This window comes from Odocoileus virginianus, chromosome 26 (genome assembly GCF_023699985.2).
Source record: "Odocoileus virginianus isolate 20LAN1187 ecotype Illinois chromosome 26, Ovbor_1.2, whole genome shotgun sequence".
In the NCBI taxonomy this organism is placed as follows: domain Eukaryota; kingdom Metazoa; phylum Chordata; class Mammalia; order Artiodactyla; family Cervidae; genus Odocoileus; species Odocoileus virginianus.
In genome coordinates this window covers 39478063-39497777 of record NC_069699.1, presented here as the reverse complement: position 1 = coordinate 39497777, position 19715 = coordinate 39478063, and the positions used below count along the sequence as shown (strand labels likewise).

Here is a 19715-nt window from a genome sequence, read left to right as displayed (position 1 = left end):
AGCCCTCGTTCCTGATGAATATACAGGAGTTAGCTGAGTAAACGGAGCGGCCGAGGGAAGGGCACCCCTGTGGCGGGACCAGCATGTGCAGAGCCGCGGTGGTGACTGTGCTTCGCTTAAGGAACTAAACATCGTCCAGGGCGGAGGCATGGGGTTTGGGTCTGGGGGAAGGGAGGGGGTGGAGGGAATGCACTGAACTGTCACACAGGTGTCGAGGAGGCGCTCAGCGCCAGGCACGTGGCGAAGACCTCGGGTGCTGTTGTGAACCAAACGGACAAAACCGCTCCTGCTCTCAGGGAGCTCAGAAGCAGTGAGGTGGACAGGAAAAAAGGGACACTGTGGAAGTTACCGCTGGGGGACGTCAGCTGGGCTGGGAGGTCAGGGGAGGCCTCTCTGGGGAGATGACAGCGTGCTGAAGGAGGAGGAGACGGGCTTGCCCTGGCGCTGGGGGAAGTGTTTTAGGTAAGGGAACAGCATGACGGCAGCCCTGAAGTGAAAATGTTTGCTGTGGATTCCCGATACCAGAGAGGCCGGGGAGGTGAAGAGGTACCAAGGGGGGAAGCTGGACCAGTGGGCGGGGGCCGGATCACACGGGAGGGAGGGGATGGGGACCAGATCCCCAAGGCAGTGGGAGCTAGAGACAACGAAGTTGAAAGGAAACAGGGTGACACAGCCAGCTTTGTGTTCTTGAAGGAGACTCATGCTGGAGAGAGGAGGACGGATGGCTAGCACGGGGGCGGAGAGAGCAAGGGAGGCCTGGATGAGGCTACGGCAGATGCCCAGGACGGACAGTTGGGTGACTCGGCCCCGCGCGATGGAAGTGGAGACGGAAAGAAAGGGAAGGCGAGATGGATCCCGGCTGCACTGAGGAGGAAGACTTGGCAGGGCTGGGTGATCTGGTGCTGGGAAGTGAGGGGGTGGGAGAAGCAGGCGTGACTCAAAGCTGCTGGTTTGGACAGATGGGAGGACGGTGGCGCCACTTGCCCAGCTGAGCTGGGGACTTGGGAGGCTTGGGGGTGGTGAGGCGAGAGTATTCAGGTTTGTACATGTCAAAGGTGAGAGAGCCGCTGGTAGACTGCGGAAGGGGAGCCAGGCAAAGCGGTGTTCAAACCTCCTTTCTCGGACTTGGCCGTGTGGCCTTGATCACCGACTTCACCTCTCCTTCCCTTTGTTTTCTCATCTGCATTTGTGGGATGATGTGGGTTGTCCTTCTAGTTGCGAGGGTGCAGTGGCCTCCAGGATTACCTCTAATGATGCCGTTTCCTGGTTGCCGGGTCCTTGTGTGGTACCCTGCCACGCTGCAATAGGCTTGGTCTGTGAGACCAAGAGATTCTGGGTGTGTCACTTTCAAGGCTAGGCTATAAAAGACACAGGACCTTCCTGGTGGTCCAGTGGCTAAGACTCGCACTCCCAATGCAGGGAGCTGGGGTTCCAACCCTGTTCTGGAAACTAGATCCCACATGAAAATTACATGAGTGAGCTTGAAGCACATGTCTGTGCCCCAGCCAACAGCAGTCCTCCTGACATCCAGACTGGAAGATCTTCTACCTATCTAATCTGCTTTCAAATTCTTGACCTTCAGAAACTGTGAGATTAAAAAAACATTTGTTGGGAATTCCCTGGCAGTCCAGTGGTTAGGGCTTGGGGCTTTCACTGCCTGGGCCTGAATTCAGACCCTGGTCTGGAAGCTAAGAGTCCACAGGCTGAGTGGTGTAACCAAAAAAAGACAAAAGAAAGTTGTTTTAAGCCCCTAAGTTAAATTTTGGGACAATTTATGATGCAACCAACCTGAATATTCATTGGAAGGACTAATGCTAAAGCTGAAGCTCCAATACTTTGGCCACCTGATCCAAAGAGCCGACTGACTCATTGGAAAGGACCTTTGCTGGGAAAGATTGAAGGCAAGAGGAGAAGGGGGCGACAGAATGAGATAGTTGGATGGCATCGCTGAATCAACAGACACGAGCTTGAGCGGACTCTGGGACACAGTGAAGGACAGGGAAGCCTAGCATGCTGCAGTTCATGGGGTTGCAAAGAGTCGGACATGACTGAGGAACTGAACAACAAGAAGTAGATAACTGACACAGAGGATAAAAGCATTTAGCATAGTGCTTGGCACATAGCAGGGTCTTCAGCATATGCAGTATTTGTAGGTCTGGAGTTCAGGAGAGAGGCCTGGGCTGGAGGTGTGGATTTGGGAGTATTTGGGCTTAGAGACAGTAATGGCATCCACGGAGGTGACTGAGTCAGTCCACAGGGAGGGTAGATGGAGAAGAGGGTGCAGCCTCCCAGAAACCGGGGCATAGGCGTGGGTAAAGCAAGAGGAGGTGCATCTTCACGAGTCTGAGACGAAGGAGGAAGCTAGAACAGGGCTGGGGAAGAGGTTGTCCCTAGGAGAGTGTGGGCAGTGATGTCACTTCAGGGAGATCTGAGGGGCAGCTTTCAGATTCGGCCACAAGGAGATTCCTGGTGGCCCGACAAGAGCTCTGCAGGTGGAGAAGTGGGCCCTGAGGTCAGGTTAAACGCTGTGAGTCAGGATATAAGGGTAAACTCTCTACCCCCAGCCCCCAAATCAAGATGGCCTATAGGAGAATCCTATGGAAAACCCAAACAACAGAAAAATCTCAGTCTTACAGAGGCTGTCCTAATGAGTAGACACCCACTCCTTAATTTATTTTATGAGGCTAATGTTACTTTGGTAATGAAACCAGACAGAGAGAGAATATGATAGGAACAATCGTAGGCCTATCTCGTTCATAGCAGTGGATATAAAAACTCCAAATAAAATATTAACAAATGAAATGCAGTACTATATGAAGAAGAAGAAAAAACATCATCAAGGTGTGTTTATTTCAGGAGTGCAGGGATGGTTTAATACAGTAAAAGCCATGATTGTAATTAACTACATGGGGGGGGGGTGCGAATCTCACATTTGATAAAATTCAACAGAGCTTCCCTGGTGGCTCAGATGGTAAAGAATCTGCCTGCAATACAGGAGACCCAGGTTTGATCCCTAGGTCGGAAAGATACAACACCCATTCATAATAAAGCAGAATAGTACTCCCTTACTCTAATAAAGGGAATCCACCAGAAATCTGCAACAAACACCATACTTAATGGTGCCATATTAGAAACAGTCAAGAACAAGATAGAAATGACCACTATCATCATTATTCAAATTTGTGCTGGAGGTTTTAGTGCAGTAAAATAAGGAAAAGAAAATAAAGACTGGACAAGAAGATTCCAAATGTTATTACTTGCAGACTCTATAACTGCTTACATAGAAAATTCAAGAGAGCATATAAACTTATTAGAACTCAATTAGAACTAAAAGAGTTGCTGAATATAAAATTATTGTAGAAAATGAACCACATTTCAGTAACTATCAATATGTTATAAAATATAAATTTGATAATATAAGTTACAATAGCAATAAAAACTTTTAGATATATAGGAATTGTACTGACACAACCACTGACAAATTAATTCCTCTCAGTTTTTAGATGAGGAAATAGAAGTCCTGAGAGTCGAAATGACTCCTTCAGGGATACCAGTAAGCAAAGGGCAGATTTGGATTTTCATTGGCACCAAATCCTGGAGGTCTGAGTGTTGGGTAATATCAGAATTATCTTTCTTAAAAAATAAAACTTTTTTTTCTGATTATAAATTCAGCATCCATGGACTCTAGAAAAGATAGAAAATTCAGAAGAACATTTGAAAGTGATGTCACTAATATTCCCATCCTACTGCCTAGAACTATGATCAGTGATTTGATATATTTCTTTAAAATGTTTGTCTATGGATATTTACATTTTTGAAAATAAAATCAGGATTATATCATGTATATCATTTTGTGCACTGCTTATTTTTACACACATTTCCCTGTATCCTCACCTAGTCTTTTTTAAATATAATGGTGCACTCAGGTATATTAATGAACCGTATGCCATTTATGGAACCTATTTAGCCAGCCAGGCTCCTCTGTCCGTGGGATTCTCTAGGCAAGAATACTGGAGTGGGTTGCCATTTCTTTCTCCAGGGGGTCTTCCTGACCCAGGGATGGAACCCGGGTCTCCTGCTTGGCAGTCAGATTCTTTACCACTGAACCACCTGGGAAGCCCACTGAGTTTTTCAGAGAAAACCAAATATCAGATATAACTGTGATGAGTGTGCAGATAAATACCAGAGGCAATCACACACTCAAAATGGTGAAGCGCAGGTGAGTTTCCAAGGCAAGTGCTTATACTGGTGAAGTTCAGTTCAGTTCAGTTGCTCAGTCATGTCCGACTCTTTGTGACCCCATGGACTGCAGCACACCAGGCCTCCCTGTCCATCACCAACTCCCCGGAGCTTACTCAAACTCATGTCCATTGAGTCAGTGATGCCATCCAACCATCTCATCCCCTGTCATCCCCTTCTCCTCCCACCTTCAATCTTTCCCAGCATCAGGGTCTTTTCCAGTGAGTCAGTTCTTCACATCAGGTGGCCAGAGTGTTGGAGTTTCAGCTTCAACATCAGTCCTCCCAATGAATGCTCAGGACTGATCTCCTTTAGGATGGACTGGTTGAATCTCCTTGCAGTCCAAGGGACTCTCAAGACTTTTCTCCAACACCACAGTTCAAAAGCATCAATTCTTTGGTGCTCAGCTTTCTTCATAGTCCAACTCTCACATCCACACATGACTACTGGAAAAACCATAGCCTGGACCTTTGTTGGCAAAGTAATGTCTCTGCTTTTTAATATGCTGTCTAGGTTGGTCATAACGTTTCTTCCAAGGAGTAAGTGTCTTTTAATTTCATGGCTGCAGTCACCATCTACAGTGATTTTGGAGCCCCCCAAAATAAAGTCTGTCACTGTTTTCACTGTTTCCCTGTCTATTTGCCATGAAGTGATGGGACCAGATGCCAGGATCTTAGTTTTCTGAATGTTGAGCTTTAAGCCTACTTTTTTATTCTCCTCTTTCACTTTCATCAAGAGGCTCTTTAGTTCTTCTTCACTTTCTGCCAAAGGGTGGTGTCATCTGTATATCTGAGGTTATAGATATTTCTCCCAGCAATGGTGATTCCAGCTTGTGCTTCTTCTAGCCCAGCGTTTCTCATGATGTACTCTGCATAGAAGTTAAATAAGCAGGATTGACGATATACAGCCTTGATGTACTCCTTCTATTTGGAACCAGCCTGTTGTTCCATGTCCAGTTCTGTTGCTTCCTGACCTGCATACAGATTTCTCAAGAGGGAGGTCGGGTGGCCTGGTATTCCCATGTCTTTCAGAATTTTCCACAGTTTATTGTGATCCACACAGTCAAAGGCTTTGGCATAGTCAATAAAGCAGAAAGATGTTTTTCTGGAGCTCTCTTGATTATGGTGAAGGAGAAATGGCAAAAACCCTATACCTGATCTCATCTGGAAAGGGATGGGGATTTGGTTAGCCGGAAGTGAGTTCCGTTTGTAAGGAATCTATGTTTGGAAACCAATTAGCTCTGAGACTTTAGGTAATTCCCCACTCTTGCAGCCTTGGCTTCCTTCGTGGTGAAATGAGGACAGTATTGGTGCCAGCTTCCTCTAGGGCTGGCTCCTTCAGTCCTCAGAGCTTCTGCACTGGTCGTTTTCTCTGCTGCCCTTCTCTCAGCTGGCTGTCTTTCCCTACTCCGCCCACAAGACTGGAGAGGTGACCTTATCAATCTGACAGAGGGCAAGGCCAGGAGTCCCGGGACCACAGTCCCGGAGTCCAGATCTTGTATAGTCCCGTAGCTGCAGCACAGACCCCTCCCTTATTCTCCATCGAATTCATGTACCTCCCAACATTTTATAATCATAACTTTTTTTTTTTTGGTCGTTGTTTTGTCGGCCGTTTATTTGGGTCTTTATGTTTCTCCTTTCCTTAGGAAGCCCCCCCTTCTTGGTGACCGCTTTACTCGCCAGGCCTGGCACTTGGTCGGGGTCCCTTAAGTATTCGTAAAATGACAGGAGAAACTAGGCTTGAGTCCTAGCGAAAAGTGCCGGGGGCTGGGCAGATCCCTCAGTGCGGGCGGAGGCGGGACGTCGGGCGAATTCTGGGCGGAGCACGTGGGTCTTGTGCCCGAGCCTCGGGGGCGGGATCGGGCGTCGGGGCGGGGCTTCAGGGCCGCCGCGGAGCCAGCCTGAAGGAGCCGCCCAGACTGCGCCGGGTTTGAGTTTCTCCGGCCGCTCGGCCCTTCGGTCGCTAGCCCGCGCCGCCGTTAGAGGGCGCCCGCGCCCGTGGCGCCGCGTCTCCGCTGGAAAGGCGCCGCCCGCGCCGGGCGGCAGGAGCCGCAACTCCGGGCGCGGGCTCAGTCGTCCCTTCTGCCGCCGCCGCCGCCACCGCCGCCGCCGGGCGCGGGCTCGCTTGTCCTCGCGCTCGCGCTCTCCGGCCGCCGGCGTCTCCCGGCCCGGCAGCCACCGCCGCCGCAGCGCAGTGAGTAGGGGCGGGCCCACGGCGCGGAGGCCCGGGGCTCGGGAGGGCCGGGCTCTAGCAGAAGACCGCGCGGAGCGGCCCGGCAGCGGGGTTGAGGGGAGCCCGGGCGGTGGCGGGGCTGCGCTCAGGGGACCTCGGGGAGTCCAGGCGGCGCGCTCCGGGGCTGGCACGAGCCCGCCGCGGCTTGCCCGCGACCGGAGGCCGGCCTTGGGCGGAGGATCCGGGGCCCGCCCCGCTGGGACGTGCGGGTTCGGCGGACCGGGGTTCAGGGCTCGGGTGTCGGGGTGGGGGACTCGGCCCGTGGGCAGCAGTGAAGCCGGGACGGGAGCCCCTCGAGGTTTGCTGGAAAATGATTGATTGTGGGTGGTGCTTGCTGGCTACAGTTTACCTTCTTTTAAAGCCTCCGGCAGGACTTCTGGACCCTGCCTTAGGGGATTTTTCTGCCCCAGGGAGACTGACCGCAGCTGAGTTCTGAATGCCCAGATTTGTGTGTGCCAGGGCGTTTTTAATGCTGGACGTCAGAGGTGATAAATGGCCACGGTAATGAGGAGCCCCTGAAGCACCTGCCGGGCTGTCAGTGGCGGAGGCTGTGTCTGAGGGGTGGGACTTGAGAGATGAAGCAGAGATCCTTTTTGGATACTGTGCTGAAGTTACCATGTTTCTGCAACTATACCAGTTCTAGAACAAGTTGGATACTTCCAATTTGAGGGCTTTGTGACAGAAGAGGTTTGAGTGCCAAGAGACCTGAGGTAACTTGGTTTGGCTAAGAGCGTTTGGGGTAGCCTGAGCGTGTGTTACCGTTTCCCCTTGGCATGTTCATTTTCTTTGCTGTCACAAACGCCCGAGCATATGAACGATTCCAAGATAGGAAAGAAGCGATTCCAAGACAGCACAGGACTGAACCCAGGACTGAGATGTTTTCAAATAAACAGATGTGTAGCTAGGAACAGGAAAATCTGTTTTTACCTGCATGGTAGGTAGGTTGAGACAACTTGCTTTTTGGTCAGACCATACTAGTCCTTCATTTTGCGTAACATCATAAATATTGAGTGGTGAGGACCACTGTAGATGCTGTTTCTAAGGTTCATGTCATTTAAATTTTAATTTGTCACAGTTTAAAGCATTACTACATAAAGAAATGCTAGGGTGAATCCGTGAATCACTGAACGTGTCTTGGATTGTGATATTTGGAGTTTATTTAAAATGCAGTACAAATACTTATTTGGATTTGGCTTTACGTTGGATATAATCCTGAGTCATGCTTTAGAGGAGTGCCTTCTGTGATGAAGAGTTCCGGCGTCTGGTGGTCTCTTGTGCAAGCCAGATGCTCCCTGTGATCCTCTCTTGTGGCGCTCCAGGAAAAGGAGGACGGACTGAGGGCGACTGGAAGCAAATTAAGTGACCTCCTCTTCCATACTTGCCCCGTCTCCATGCCCATGCTCTGAATTACTTGTGTCCACACTCTCAAGTTTCTCAATTAACCACGGAAATTATATGTATGCTACTGCCACTAGTATTTTCACACTTGCGAGGTTACCCATAAATTTTCAATTCATGATCTCACTTATTTTTTCTCCAAGAAGCAGCTGGGCAACACAGAGTGATTAACTCTGGGCCTTATAATTAGTAATGAAGCCAAGTTGGCTTAAGGATCCTCACCTGTGACCATCTCTCTCTCTCCTGCTCTGGCCGCCTGTGGCCTCAGAGCCCAGGCCCCCATCTGTCACCGTGTGGGCCAGTTGTTGCCCTTGTGTTGTGCGTAAGTGGTACTGTTACTTTTGGGAATGTGGTATTACTCTGTTTTATCTTACAGAAATTTAGGTAAGAGGAATGGTATGGTTTTGTGACTATTTGTGGTAGCTCTTCAGTAGGAAAAGTCACTTAGAGCACCTTTTTTGTAGACCCCATGGAGAGAGCAGAGAGAAAAAAGGATTAGTTTTTGGATGAAACGATCTATTTGTGTAGTGGTTATGGTCAAGCATAACCTAACGCCATCATCACATTCTCCTTCTCTGCCTGGCTACTTAAACCAGCCTGTATGTGAATGTTAACCCAAAAGACTCCTTTATATGTTGCTGAACTAGTTACTATAAAAAGTATTTCACTTTCAAAAACTCCCACATTTCAAGAACAGAGAAATTCAGCACAAAGGTAATTTTGAAGGTATGTATAGATGGAATTTGTTGAGTCGTCTATTCTGAATGCCAGCCACAAAGATTTCAGTAGAAAGTAGAAAGGCATTTTAAAAGGGTTACCTGGAAACTTAGGGAAGGAAATAGTGATGTTTTTGTTATTTATTCAAGTTTAGAGGTGTGTATTGCAGTGTATGTTATTTTGTAGGATGGGAGCAGGAGTTTTATTCCAGAGACTTCTTAGTCTGTAGCAGAAATGATAAGCCCAGAAAGTGTGTGTTAGATTAGTTCATCCACCACGAAGCCTGTAATTGAGTCCTGCTGTGGGGAGGAAAGTGAGTTTCAGGGGTCCTTAAGTTATTCTTTAGGTCATTCACTTGTTGAATTGTGTGTTTTTCACATTTGTGAATGTGGAAAATTGTTAAGTTTTTTTTAAGGCTTTCATAAATTCTTGAGTTTGTGTTTTCCTTAACATAATTATCTGCTAACATTACATTGTCAGAATTTATATATTAGTCATAATTAACGTTTGAAGCTGCATCTGGGTGAATTTTCAGAACTACTTTACTTTGGGAACGGTCTGCTGGTTGTTACCACATGTATTTTATTTGAGCCAAAGGTCAGATCTTTTCAAGTGAACTTGATTTTACAGGGTCAGAAGTCTTTGAATTTTTGTGTTTGGTTGCATTCATTGTTGTTTAAAACAATTTTTAGTAAAGCAAGTCACTATAAAGGAAAGATGTTTTTCATTGGTACCTTCATGATCTCCATTCCTGGCCATTTTTCTGAAATGTTAGGTCTGTGTTCCTCTAATAAGACAGGCACATTTGATGCCCATTTCAAGAGCTTCCTTCTGCTGTATGTCTTGTGGTCCTTCAATTTCTCATTAATTCCTCCGCTGCTGAGTACCAGAAGGGAGAGAAGATGAAAAGCAAATGAATCATTTTTAATTGTTAGCAGCTCTGGAAAATGACTTAGTAGAAGAGATTGAAGCTATTCTGGAAATTCTCTTGCACTGTGTTTTATTTCATTCATCTGCATTGTCTCTGAGATGGTCCTAACAGTCATCAGTTTAGAGGTTGATTATCCAGCTATTGGTTGACCAGGAATGTCCTTGCTTCTTTTATTTGTTTGTTTTGTTTGTGCTGTATCTGAGCATCTCCACAGAGGATGTTTAGAAGTAAGGCATAGAGATAAAATGTAAATTAATCATTACTATTTTTCCTGCTCTAGCGCTCTTAAGTGAACATTTTCATTTTGAGGGTACAGTTTAGTAGTTTTATTGAAAGTGACTGATAGTAACTTCATCTTATTTTGATGTATCCTATACAGAAATGAAGGGAGGCTTTTGGGTACTTTTTAAAGAAACATGGACTTAGAAGGTTTCCATAATTGCTTTCCTGAATTATTAAGCTTTGAAGTTTTATTATATCTTTGTACAGGAATAGAACCTTGCCTTTTGCTGTAGAACAAGATTCAGGAGCATCATCGAACTGTGTGTGTGTTATTGCCCAAGAAGCTATCTTGTTTTGGTTCAGCAGTAAAAAAAGAAAGGATTAATAGTGGACAGTCCTGGCATAACAGCCGTGACTTTGATGATAACTGTTTCTTCGTTTTTTAGTTGTCTTTGGTCTCCTTTTTTTGCATCTCCCATGTCTTATTTAACTATTTGGATATTCGCAAAGTGGAGTTGTTTAAGATCGAAGATAGCAGTCTTAAATCACACTGACTGGACAGTAGGTCCTTGCTATTTTGCTTCAAGGGAATTTTACAAATCCATGAAAACTGCTCACTTTGACTGAGTTACTGTTATATTTGTAAATAAATCCTTACTAGGTAGATAGGATTAATAGATGGCTGTTAGGGGTTTTAAAGTTAATCCTTTGGATTTCTTGTTTCTTGGATATTACTCTTTCAATTTCTGTTGGAGGAGGACGTTTATGGAAAGATTTGGACTAGGAGTCAGGAAACCCAAGCTCCTGTTCAGTTACTTTCTAGCTACGGGCTCTTGAGCAAGTCTCTTAATGTGCCTTTTCTGTGTTACATCTCCGAAAGTGAAAAGTGAAATTCGCTTAGTTGTGTCCGACTCTATGACCCCATGGACTATAAGGTCCGTGGAGTTCTCCAGACCAGAACCCTGGAATGGGCCTTTCCCTTCTCCAGGGGATCTTCCCAACCCAGGGATTGAACCCAGGTCTCCTGCATTGCAAGTGGATTCTTTACCAGCTGAGCTACAAGGGAACCCCAAGAATACTGGAGTAGGTAGCCTATCCCTTATCCAGGGGATCTTCCCAGCCCAGGAATCGAGCCGGGGTCCCTTGCGTTGCAGGCAGATTCTTTACCAGCTGAACCACCAGGGAAGCATCTCCAAAAGGAGGATAATTACGCACATTCTGCTTACTGTATCGGGGATGTTGTGGGGGAGCCCTCAGCCCTTTACTTAATTGTTTCTTTATTCTAGAATCCCTCTTCAGGTTGTCCAAACATTCCTGCTGCGTCCCACGGAGAGGAGCCCTTCCCAGAGCCCTCCGTTTTCATGTTTGGTGGTGGTCTCGCTCTTTCTCCCCCAGCTCTCTGCCAGCCCATCTTTTATATGGGGCCTTTGAATCCTGTACTTTAGCTGTTGCATGTGGCCCTTCTTCAGAGATTGAAAGCCTCACCAGGGCAAGGGCCGTACTTTGCTGTTTCTGTGTATCTGGCTGGCACATGGGCCCCCGCGCCTGTACCTCCAGTGAATGCTGGGTGATGGGAGAAGGCCAGAGGTGGGCATCTTAGCAGAACTTTCGGGTGACTGGCCTTTTAAATCACTCAGTTGTTCCATCTGCTGGTCTGTCTGTCGCACCAGTAACTGGATCAGGTGCACATAATACAGGTTGGTCAAAACCTCTTTCTTGGTTCTGTTACTTAAAATTCTGTTGTTGAAGTCAGTCAGAGGAATGAAAGGTGGTCGTAACAGCCCTGAATTTGACATTTGTTCCATTTCTCACCCTATAGCATGTGGAGCCCTACTTGTACCCAGCTGCTGAATGTGGAGAATAAAAACTGACCCCACAGTTGTCTGGTTTACATTTTAGCTTGTTTGCTTTGAAGAATTTGCAAGGTAGAGAAATGGATGCTTGAGGCTCTGATTTCAGCCCCTGCTGTGCTATGCAAATGTTCTCTACATGCCTGAGTGACCTTTTGAGAAAGAGCCTTTGTGATCTTCTGTAGCCAGGGCCTGTTCTGGGAATGAGTGTGCCAGATTCCTCTAAAAGTAGGGAAAATGAATCCATTAAAAAAAACAAGACCACACAAACAAACAAACAGTGCTTTTCCTGGTTAAATACTCTTAAGTCCAAGTTTCTTACTGTCTCTTGCCAAAGCTTTTGAAATTTGCCCTGGAGTTTGCATTGCCGGGTGGTTTGGGGTTTGATGTGTGTGAAGGACTGACTGAAGCAGTTCAGTAGCTGGGAAACTGTTTAAGTGCTTTTGAATTGTAGATAAAATAAAAATGGCATCATTAATATCTGGGTGTTTGTCAGTGTCTTCAGGCGTTCCTTCCTAAGCACTGGCCTAGTGACTGTCATGATAGGTTGGTAAGGTTCTTTTCTGCCCGAAATTGTGCTCCTATGGTTTGGCATTTTACTTGTTTTGTTTTTGTTTTGATTGTTGTAGCAAATGAAATATATCATTATTAAAAGTGTAATTAGGTTTTCTGTGTTACAGCAGAGCTACGCTTCTGGTGTATTTCTCTTGGAAAGAGATGCCAGTCTCTTGGAGGTTTATGGCTTTTAATGCTTTTACTAAGATGTTTCGTTTATGTAGCTGAAATGCTTATGAAAAAGAGTTTACTCTTCTCCTCTGTTAACCTTTTTGATAAGGATCGTCATAGTTTTGTACCAGATAAGGTTGTAGGGTTAATCATAATGTTCTTCTGCAGGAATTCTAAAAATTGAATTTTCAGAGAAGATAGGTAGAATTTGAATAACTGGTTTACTCCCTAGACTCTTTCCTTTCCTTTCAAAGTTTAGGGTAACTCTTTCCTGTGTAAACATTTGCCAGTCTCTTAGGTACCCATTGTGGTAAGGATGTTGGGGGACCCCTAGAAGACCTTTGGGAAATCGTTTCTGCCCTAGACCTTTGCCTTAGAGCAAAAATGAGGATTTCTCCGGTGTCTGGCCTGCTGTTGGGTGAGAAAACCTTTCTTCTGCGTTCGTGGTGATGCGCACTGTCACATGTCTTTTTCTCTTTCCCAAGTTTCCCTGGAACCTGGGCTCCCCGAGACCGGCACTGGAGCAGATGGATAATGGAGACTGGGGCTATATGGTGAGAGGCTTCTGAGGATGCGCTCTGGAGGCTGGCAGATTATCTCTGTGTGTCTCTTCTCGCTTCGTATGTATTCTTAGATACAGTGCATCTCAATGAGAATGGAACTTACGAACGGTACAACCCTTCCCTCCCCCCCAGTTAGTTTCTGGGTATTTTTGGGTGTTTTAACTTTGGTGTTTTTAAGTAAGCGAGCTCAGCGTGGACTCTCCATGTAACTTTTAATAATCACTGTTTTTTTGGTCTTAAAGTATATTTCTCTTAAGACTCTTCCTTCATAGAGTAATGACTGTTAAATGAATGTGTGGTAGGTGACAGTAGACAGGACATTCTTGTGGTTGGGGAGGTTAATGGTTGAGAAGATGCCACTTCGCCCACTAGTACTTTTTTTTTTTTTGCATGTGCATGTGTCTATATTTTTTTTTCCTTTGGTAAGAAATATTTTATTTGCATATTACCTGTCTCTACCTGTCTTGCTTTATTTCTTAAGTATGATTTTAAAAGCCAAAGGTATGTATTTAGAGAAGCTTGCTTTTCGAAATTAGAGGTCAGATTGTGACACTAATGTTACGAAAGTGATTATACTATCAGATTATGAAATTTGAAAGCTGATATTAGCCTTTGGGTATGTGAGAACCCACTCCAGTATTCTTGCCTTGAAAATCCAGCGGACAGGAGCCTGGCAGGCTATGGTCAGTGGAGTTGCAAGGAGTTGGACATGACTTAGAGACTGAACAACAAAAAATATGAGATTGTTTTGACCAAACTGTATATTTTAACTTAGTGTTTGGCACTATTTCTTCCATGAAAAGTTGAGATTAAGTGCACACAAATTTCTGTTTTTAAAATTTCATCATTTCCCTCCTGTTGAGGGGGAAAAGACAGAAATACTGCAAGTAGCTATCTTTATGTTTTTCAGTCATTTGTATTCTATTTTATGTTAAATTGAGTTAAGAAACATAGTCTTTTTTTTTTAATTGGGAAAAAAATGAGTATATCTTAAGTTTCTCTTCCTCTTCCCATAATGTACTCTAATCTGAAAACCTCTAGACCTTGGGCCTGAAATTAAATGGCTTCGGAAGTCATGCCCTCCTTTCCCAGTGGCAGGCTCTGAAGCGGTGGACATCTCCTTTTTCTGTTGAAAGAGCATGTTAGATCCCTCCATCTGGGTGGGTTTCTCACTGAAACTACAGCTGTTTTGCATCAGTGGCTTGCTGGATGTGCTGTAGCCTGAATCTTTCGCTTTGCTTGTTGCCACTAATTTTCTTAATTTGTCAAAGTTAGGATTTAAGAAAAAAATTTTTTTCAGATGACTGATGATGTTTTAAACAATTTCAGATGACTGACCCAGTCACGTTAAATGTAGGTGGACACTTGTACACGACGTCTCTCACCACGTTGACGCGTTACCCGGATTCCATGCTTGGAGCCATGTTTGGGGGGGACTTCCCCACAGCTCGAGACCCTCAAGGCAATTACTTCATTGATCGAGATGGACCTCTTTTCCGATATGTCCTCAACTTCTTAAGAACTTCAGAGCTGACCTTACCCCTGGATTTTAAGGAATTTGATCTGCTTCGGAAAGAAGCAGACTTTTATCAGATTGAGCCCTTGATTCAGTGTCTCAATGACCCCAAGCCTTTGTATCCCGTGGATACTTTTGAAGAAGTTGTGGAGTTATCTAGTACCCGGAAGCTTTCTAAGTACTCCAATCCGGTAGCTGTCATCATAACGCAGTTAACCATTACCACCAAGGTCCATTCCTTACTAGAAGGCATATCAAACTATTTTACGAAGTGGAATAAGCACATGATGGACACCAGAGATTGCCAGGTGTCCTTTACTTTTGGACCCTGTGATTATCACCAGGAAGTCTCTCTCCGAGTCCACCTGATGGAGTACATTACCAAACAGGGTTTCACGATCCGCAACACACGAGTGCATCACATGAGCGAGCGGGCCAATGAGAACACAGTGGAACACAACTGGACTTTCTGCAGGCTGGCCCGGAAGACGGATGACTGACCTCCAGCCCCGGGAGGTCCTGGGAGTGCACCTGCCAGGAGATCCAGGAGGCTGACCTTTTTTTTTTTTTTAAATCACAGTGTGAGATTTTTTTTTTTTTTAATATTTGTATTTATTTGAAGGCATTGGGGACCAGAAGGAAGTTTTGTGCTTTAGCAGACTCCTCTATGTTTTGTTCCCTTCACCCCAAGAGTGCATGTGCCTGTTCCGAGCCTCCAGATTCCTTTTTTTTTTTTAATACAAAGAAGTCTGAAAATCATTATGGTCTATAATGTACCCTTAACAAAGCTTTCTTTCTTTTTTTTTTGCAGTGCTAAAATGATTTCTGATTAAATAGTCCCTAAATCAACTAGAAGGCTAAAAATGCAGGAGTGAAAGAATAAACAGTACTCATGATGCCTTGGGGAAAAATCAGAACATCACGTAGGGTGACCTAGTTTTCAGACCAATAAGCAGTATTGTAATATTAAAGGAAAACTATTCCAATCATGTAAAAGTACTTGTTAAGTACTGCTTTTTACAGTTATGACAACTGTTTCTTTCTATGCATATAAATCAAGCAACCAAATATCTGTAGCCATGGAGATGTCTGACTAGAAATATTTATATTGGATTCTGAATACAAAACGTCCCTGTGGTAGAAATCTCAACTTCTTATGCCTGGTGCAGTATAATTGTCAAGTGGTACTGTCTACCAGAAAAAAAAAACCACAATAAAAATTGAAATATGAAAATTAGGTGTGTATTGGTTGATTATTGTTAAGGGGGGAAATCTTATTCCTTGTCTAAAATGTGTTTTGTTTTCTGTCCTAATAAATACTGCCTATAGCACGTTTGTATTTGATTCAGAAGGACCCAGTGGGAACTTCAGGGTGCAGTTTATGTAATACTACTGTGCTGTTGAGTCAGGGAATAGATGAAATTACTAGTTTTGTCTAAAACAGTGCATCGCAGGACAGCGAATGTGCAGCTTGACAATTTTTTTCCCACTAGGACTCATTTTGAAGATTATAGATTTTCCTCCCGTTGTCACTGCTGCATGACCCTTCTTCTAGCTTTGTATTGAGCACAGGGACAAACGGACTCAGGCCGCTTTATTCTCATGTATTAATGCTGATCCACGAATGCAATTTATTACTAAGATTAAATTTCTGAGAAGGAAACTGGAGTGAACAAAGAATCTAGAACAGATATGGTGTACTTTTATTTATTTCACTGTAGTCTTATTTTGCATAGTTCATTTGATTCTGTCTCTTGGAAGTTGCTCACAGGAAGGATTATGTTAACTATAGTGAAACTTCCTAGTTTACTAGAACACCTTTTAAAAGAAAATTCAGAAATTTCCCTGTTGTCTAAGGGAGGAGTACGGTTCTGAGGCTGTGCACCCCAGACTCCCTTTTCTTCTCTGAGTAGATTCTGAAATTTTCTTCTTTCAAAGGAGGATGAGAACACTGTCTTACCATCCGTGTTAGCCCACGTCGCTCTGAAAATTTAAGGTTTGACAAATGACCAATATCTAGAAACCTGTTTTCACCGTTTTCAAACCAAAATCCCTTAACGTTAACTATTGGTAGGTGACTGTGGTTTCAGTAAATGTACTAAGTATGAGATTATCATTTTAGAAAATTGTCTCCCACTTCAAATTGATTAGTGGTTACCTAAAAAAGAAACAACAAGAAAAGGAACAGCCTAGCCAGTCAACGCATTGTTGAGTTAACAGAGGTGAATGAAAGATAAAATTAATTTGGACTGAAAACTGGTATGGAAGTGTGACTATTAGTTGTTCCAAGGTTTTAAGAGTTAAATGTTTATGAGGCCTCTTCCTTGTCCAGATTACTGGAGATAAGTTTGCTTTTGGTTAATTTTCCAAGATTTATGTTATTAACGATTAAATGATTCTTTATATGAGTATATTAGGAAAAGTAGCCTGCTGAGGTTTTTTGCAATTTGTTTGGTAATATTTAATTTTGAGTGTTTTTTTTAACTTGGGCAGTTGAAAATGATGTGGAAAATATAGCATGGTTATATTTGGATAATTTGAGGTCAGTTATGTCTTTTATGAAACTTTAAATGATTTTTACTGTAGAAGAGTTGATTTTTAAACATTTACGTTGTATTCCTGGAGCTTTTTTTTTTTCTTTTCAGTTTTTAAATTGAAGTATAATTGGCATGCAATATTGTGTTGATTTCAGGTGTACAACATAGTGATTGGACATCTATATTCATTATGAATTGATCATCATGATAAAGCTGGTGACCATGTGTCTCCATAGAGTTTCCAGTGTTACTGACTATACTCCCTATGGTATACATTACATCCTGTGACTTATTTTATAACTGAAAGTTTGTACCTTTTAATCTTTCACCTATTTCCTATCTCCCCAACAACCACTGCTGTATCTAGGTCTGTTTCTGTTTTGTTTGCTCATTTGTCTTTTTTTTTTTTTAGATTACACATAGAATTGAAATTACATGTCTTTCTTTTGTCTGATTTATTTTACTTGGCCTAGTACTCTCTAGGTCCATTCATGCTCTTGTAGATGGTACAGTCTCATTCTTTTTTATGGCTGAGTAATAGCCCTGTTTATATACACCACAGTTTCTTTATCCGTTCATGTGTTGTTGGACACTTAGATTGTTTCCATATCTTTGTTGTCGTAAATAGTGCTGCAGTGAATGTAGGGGTACATGTGTTTCTGTTCAAGTTAGTGTTTTTGTTTTCTTTGGACACATACTCGGAAGTGGAATTGCTGGATTGCATCATAGCTCTATTTTTAACTTTTTGAGGAACCTCCATACTGTTTTCCATAGTGGTTGCACCAACTTACACTCCCCTCCAGTGGTGCACAAGTGTTTTCCTTTCTCCATATCCTTGCCAGTACTTATTATTTATTACCTTAAAAAAATTTTTTTTAATTTATTTTTAAAATATTTATTTATTTGGCTGTGCTGGGTCTTACTTGTGGCATGTGGGATCTAGTTCCCTGACCAGGGATCGAACCCTTGCACTAGAAGCAGAGTCTTAGCCACTGGACCATGAGGGAAGTCCCTATTTCTTATCTTCTTAGTGACAACCATTCTGATTGGTGTGAAGTGACTGACATTTTATTTAGACTGTACCAAGTATATACACTTGTAGAAGAGGATTGTTTGTGTGCATGTGTGTGTGTGTATGTGTTTTCTTTTAAGCCCTGGAATAAATAAATGTGTGTTGTAACAACACAAGTGATAACTAATAGATCTATTGGCTTTTGCTCGATCTAAAGCAAAACCCTGCGATTTCCCAAAAGAAATGCTACAAATGGGTAGTGCTTTTTTTTTTTTTAAATTGTGGGAAATTTTAAACATTCAGAAGTAGAATAGTGTAAACACCCACGTACCCATTGAACAGCTTCAACAATGATTCACTCCCACTTTTTCTTCCCCTGGATTATTTTGGAATAAATCAGATATTGCATGTGCTTCAGACTGTGTCTCTGAAGGATAATGATTCTTTGAAACAGTACATAACATGTGTAGTTGTAGATTTTAATGACACCTGTACCGTAGTATGACCAGCGTATGGTGGTGCCTCTCCAGTGCTGCAGCTCGTCTCAGAGCCTGGCTCTCTGGCCTTGTAATAGTGGTCTTATATATTTCTCATAGGCAGGGTTCCCCTGTGAGTAGAAAGAAGTGCATTATTAAGACAGACTCTTTCTGCCAGGATTAATGACTTTCACTTTCAGATTAAGTTTATAGTTTCAAAACAGTAACGTTACATAAGATTCTTAATTTTTAAATTTATTTTTAAAATCCATTTTGTGGTGAACATATGGGGAAACATTTTTTTCCAAAGGGCATCCTTCCTTTTCTCATGCAGATTTCAAATTGTGGATGCAGGTGGCCAATTAAAAAAACACAACTTATCATTTTGCTTTGGGGATTTAATACAAATAAAAGGCTTGACTTTGAAATTGAGCACATTAACCACAAAGCAAGAAACCAGAAGGTGGAATGAAATAAACAGTGTTCTGTGTCAGAATTGGGTGTTCTTAATACACCTTATTCTCTCTTTTTAAAAATGTTTATTTTTTATTATCACTTTTTGGCCACATCACACAGCATGTGGGATCTTAGTTCCCCGACCAGGGCTCGAACCTGTGCTCCCTGCATTGGGAATGTGGAGTAGTCTTAGCCACTGGACCCCAGGGTCCCTATCTTATTGTCTAATGTGACGTCTTGATTTCACTGCTGTACCCTCATCTTTTGTAATATTGTTTCATCTGCCTGTCTGAGCTGAAACGGTAAGCTCCCTGATGACGGGGGTTCTCCACTGTGTCCCCAGTACCTAGAATAGTTTCTGGTGTACATCATGTGCTCAGTAACTGTTTGTTAAATGATTGAATGAGTGAATGAATCGGTAGCTGTGTTGAACATATGGCAACCATTTTAACAAATTTCTACAGTAGAATAATTGGGGGGAGATAGGATTCTTGTTTAGAAATTATCCCCAGTGGTGCCTCTACTGCTTGTATCTATAGGGAATCACTTAGAGGAGTTCTAGTGGGGAAGGGGAACAGCCTTTTGCAGTTCACTACAAAGAAACCGGCTTGCGGTGGTGTCCAGATCAGGGGGGAACACAGAAAGGAGACCCTGTGGAGAGAGTAAACCACGGGAGTGCATCCTGCCGTCTGGGTTCGAGCTCAACACTTAACCTCCCCCAGACAGAAGAGATGCTTACAGTTCTAAGACATTTAACTCAGCTTAGCATTTTGCTTTTGGTAGAAATGTCAGTGAAATAAATTCCCGTTTGTACTTTTGGGTCTCCTGAGGCATATTTCA

General features: G+C 43.6%; 2 protein-coding genes across 30 annotated transcripts in view; one reads left to right on the top strand and one right to left on the bottom strand.

Moving 5' to 3' along the window:
- Positions 1–15628, top strand: part of KCTD6 (potassium channel tetramerization domain containing 6) — a 44457-nt gene extending 28829 nt beyond the window's left edge. For 16 of the 24 annotated variants that reach the window (XM_070455820.1, XM_020907835.2, XM_020907809.2 and 13 more), the window contains 2 exons: positions 12801–12869; positions 14208–15628. In XM_070455820.1, coding sequence (XP_070311921.1) covers positions 12843–12869; positions 14208–14894 — 714 coding nt within the window. In that variant the 5' untranslated portion in view covers positions 12801–12842 and the 3' untranslated portion in view covers positions 14895–15628. Of the gene's footprint in view, positions 1–6148; positions 6433–6458; positions 8596–11025; positions 12936–12966; positions 12987–14207 lie in introns of those variants that run through there. The other 8 variants (XM_070455814.1, XM_070455813.1, XM_070455812.1 and 5 more) reach the window with 8 other exon arrangements.
- Positions 15629–17977: 2349 nt separating this feature from the next.
- The window catches only part of ACOX2 (acyl-CoA oxidase 2), a 28477-nt gene continuing 26739 nt past the window's right edge, over positions 17978–19715 (bottom strand). For all 6 annotated transcript variants that reach the window (XM_020907842.2, XM_020907843.2, XM_020907844.2 and 3 more), the window contains exon 15: positions 17978–18550. In XM_020907842.2, coding sequence (XP_020763501.2) covers positions 18488–18550 — 63 coding nt within the window. In that variant the 3' untranslated portion in view covers positions 17978–18487. The remainder of the gene's footprint in view (positions 18551–19715) is intronic.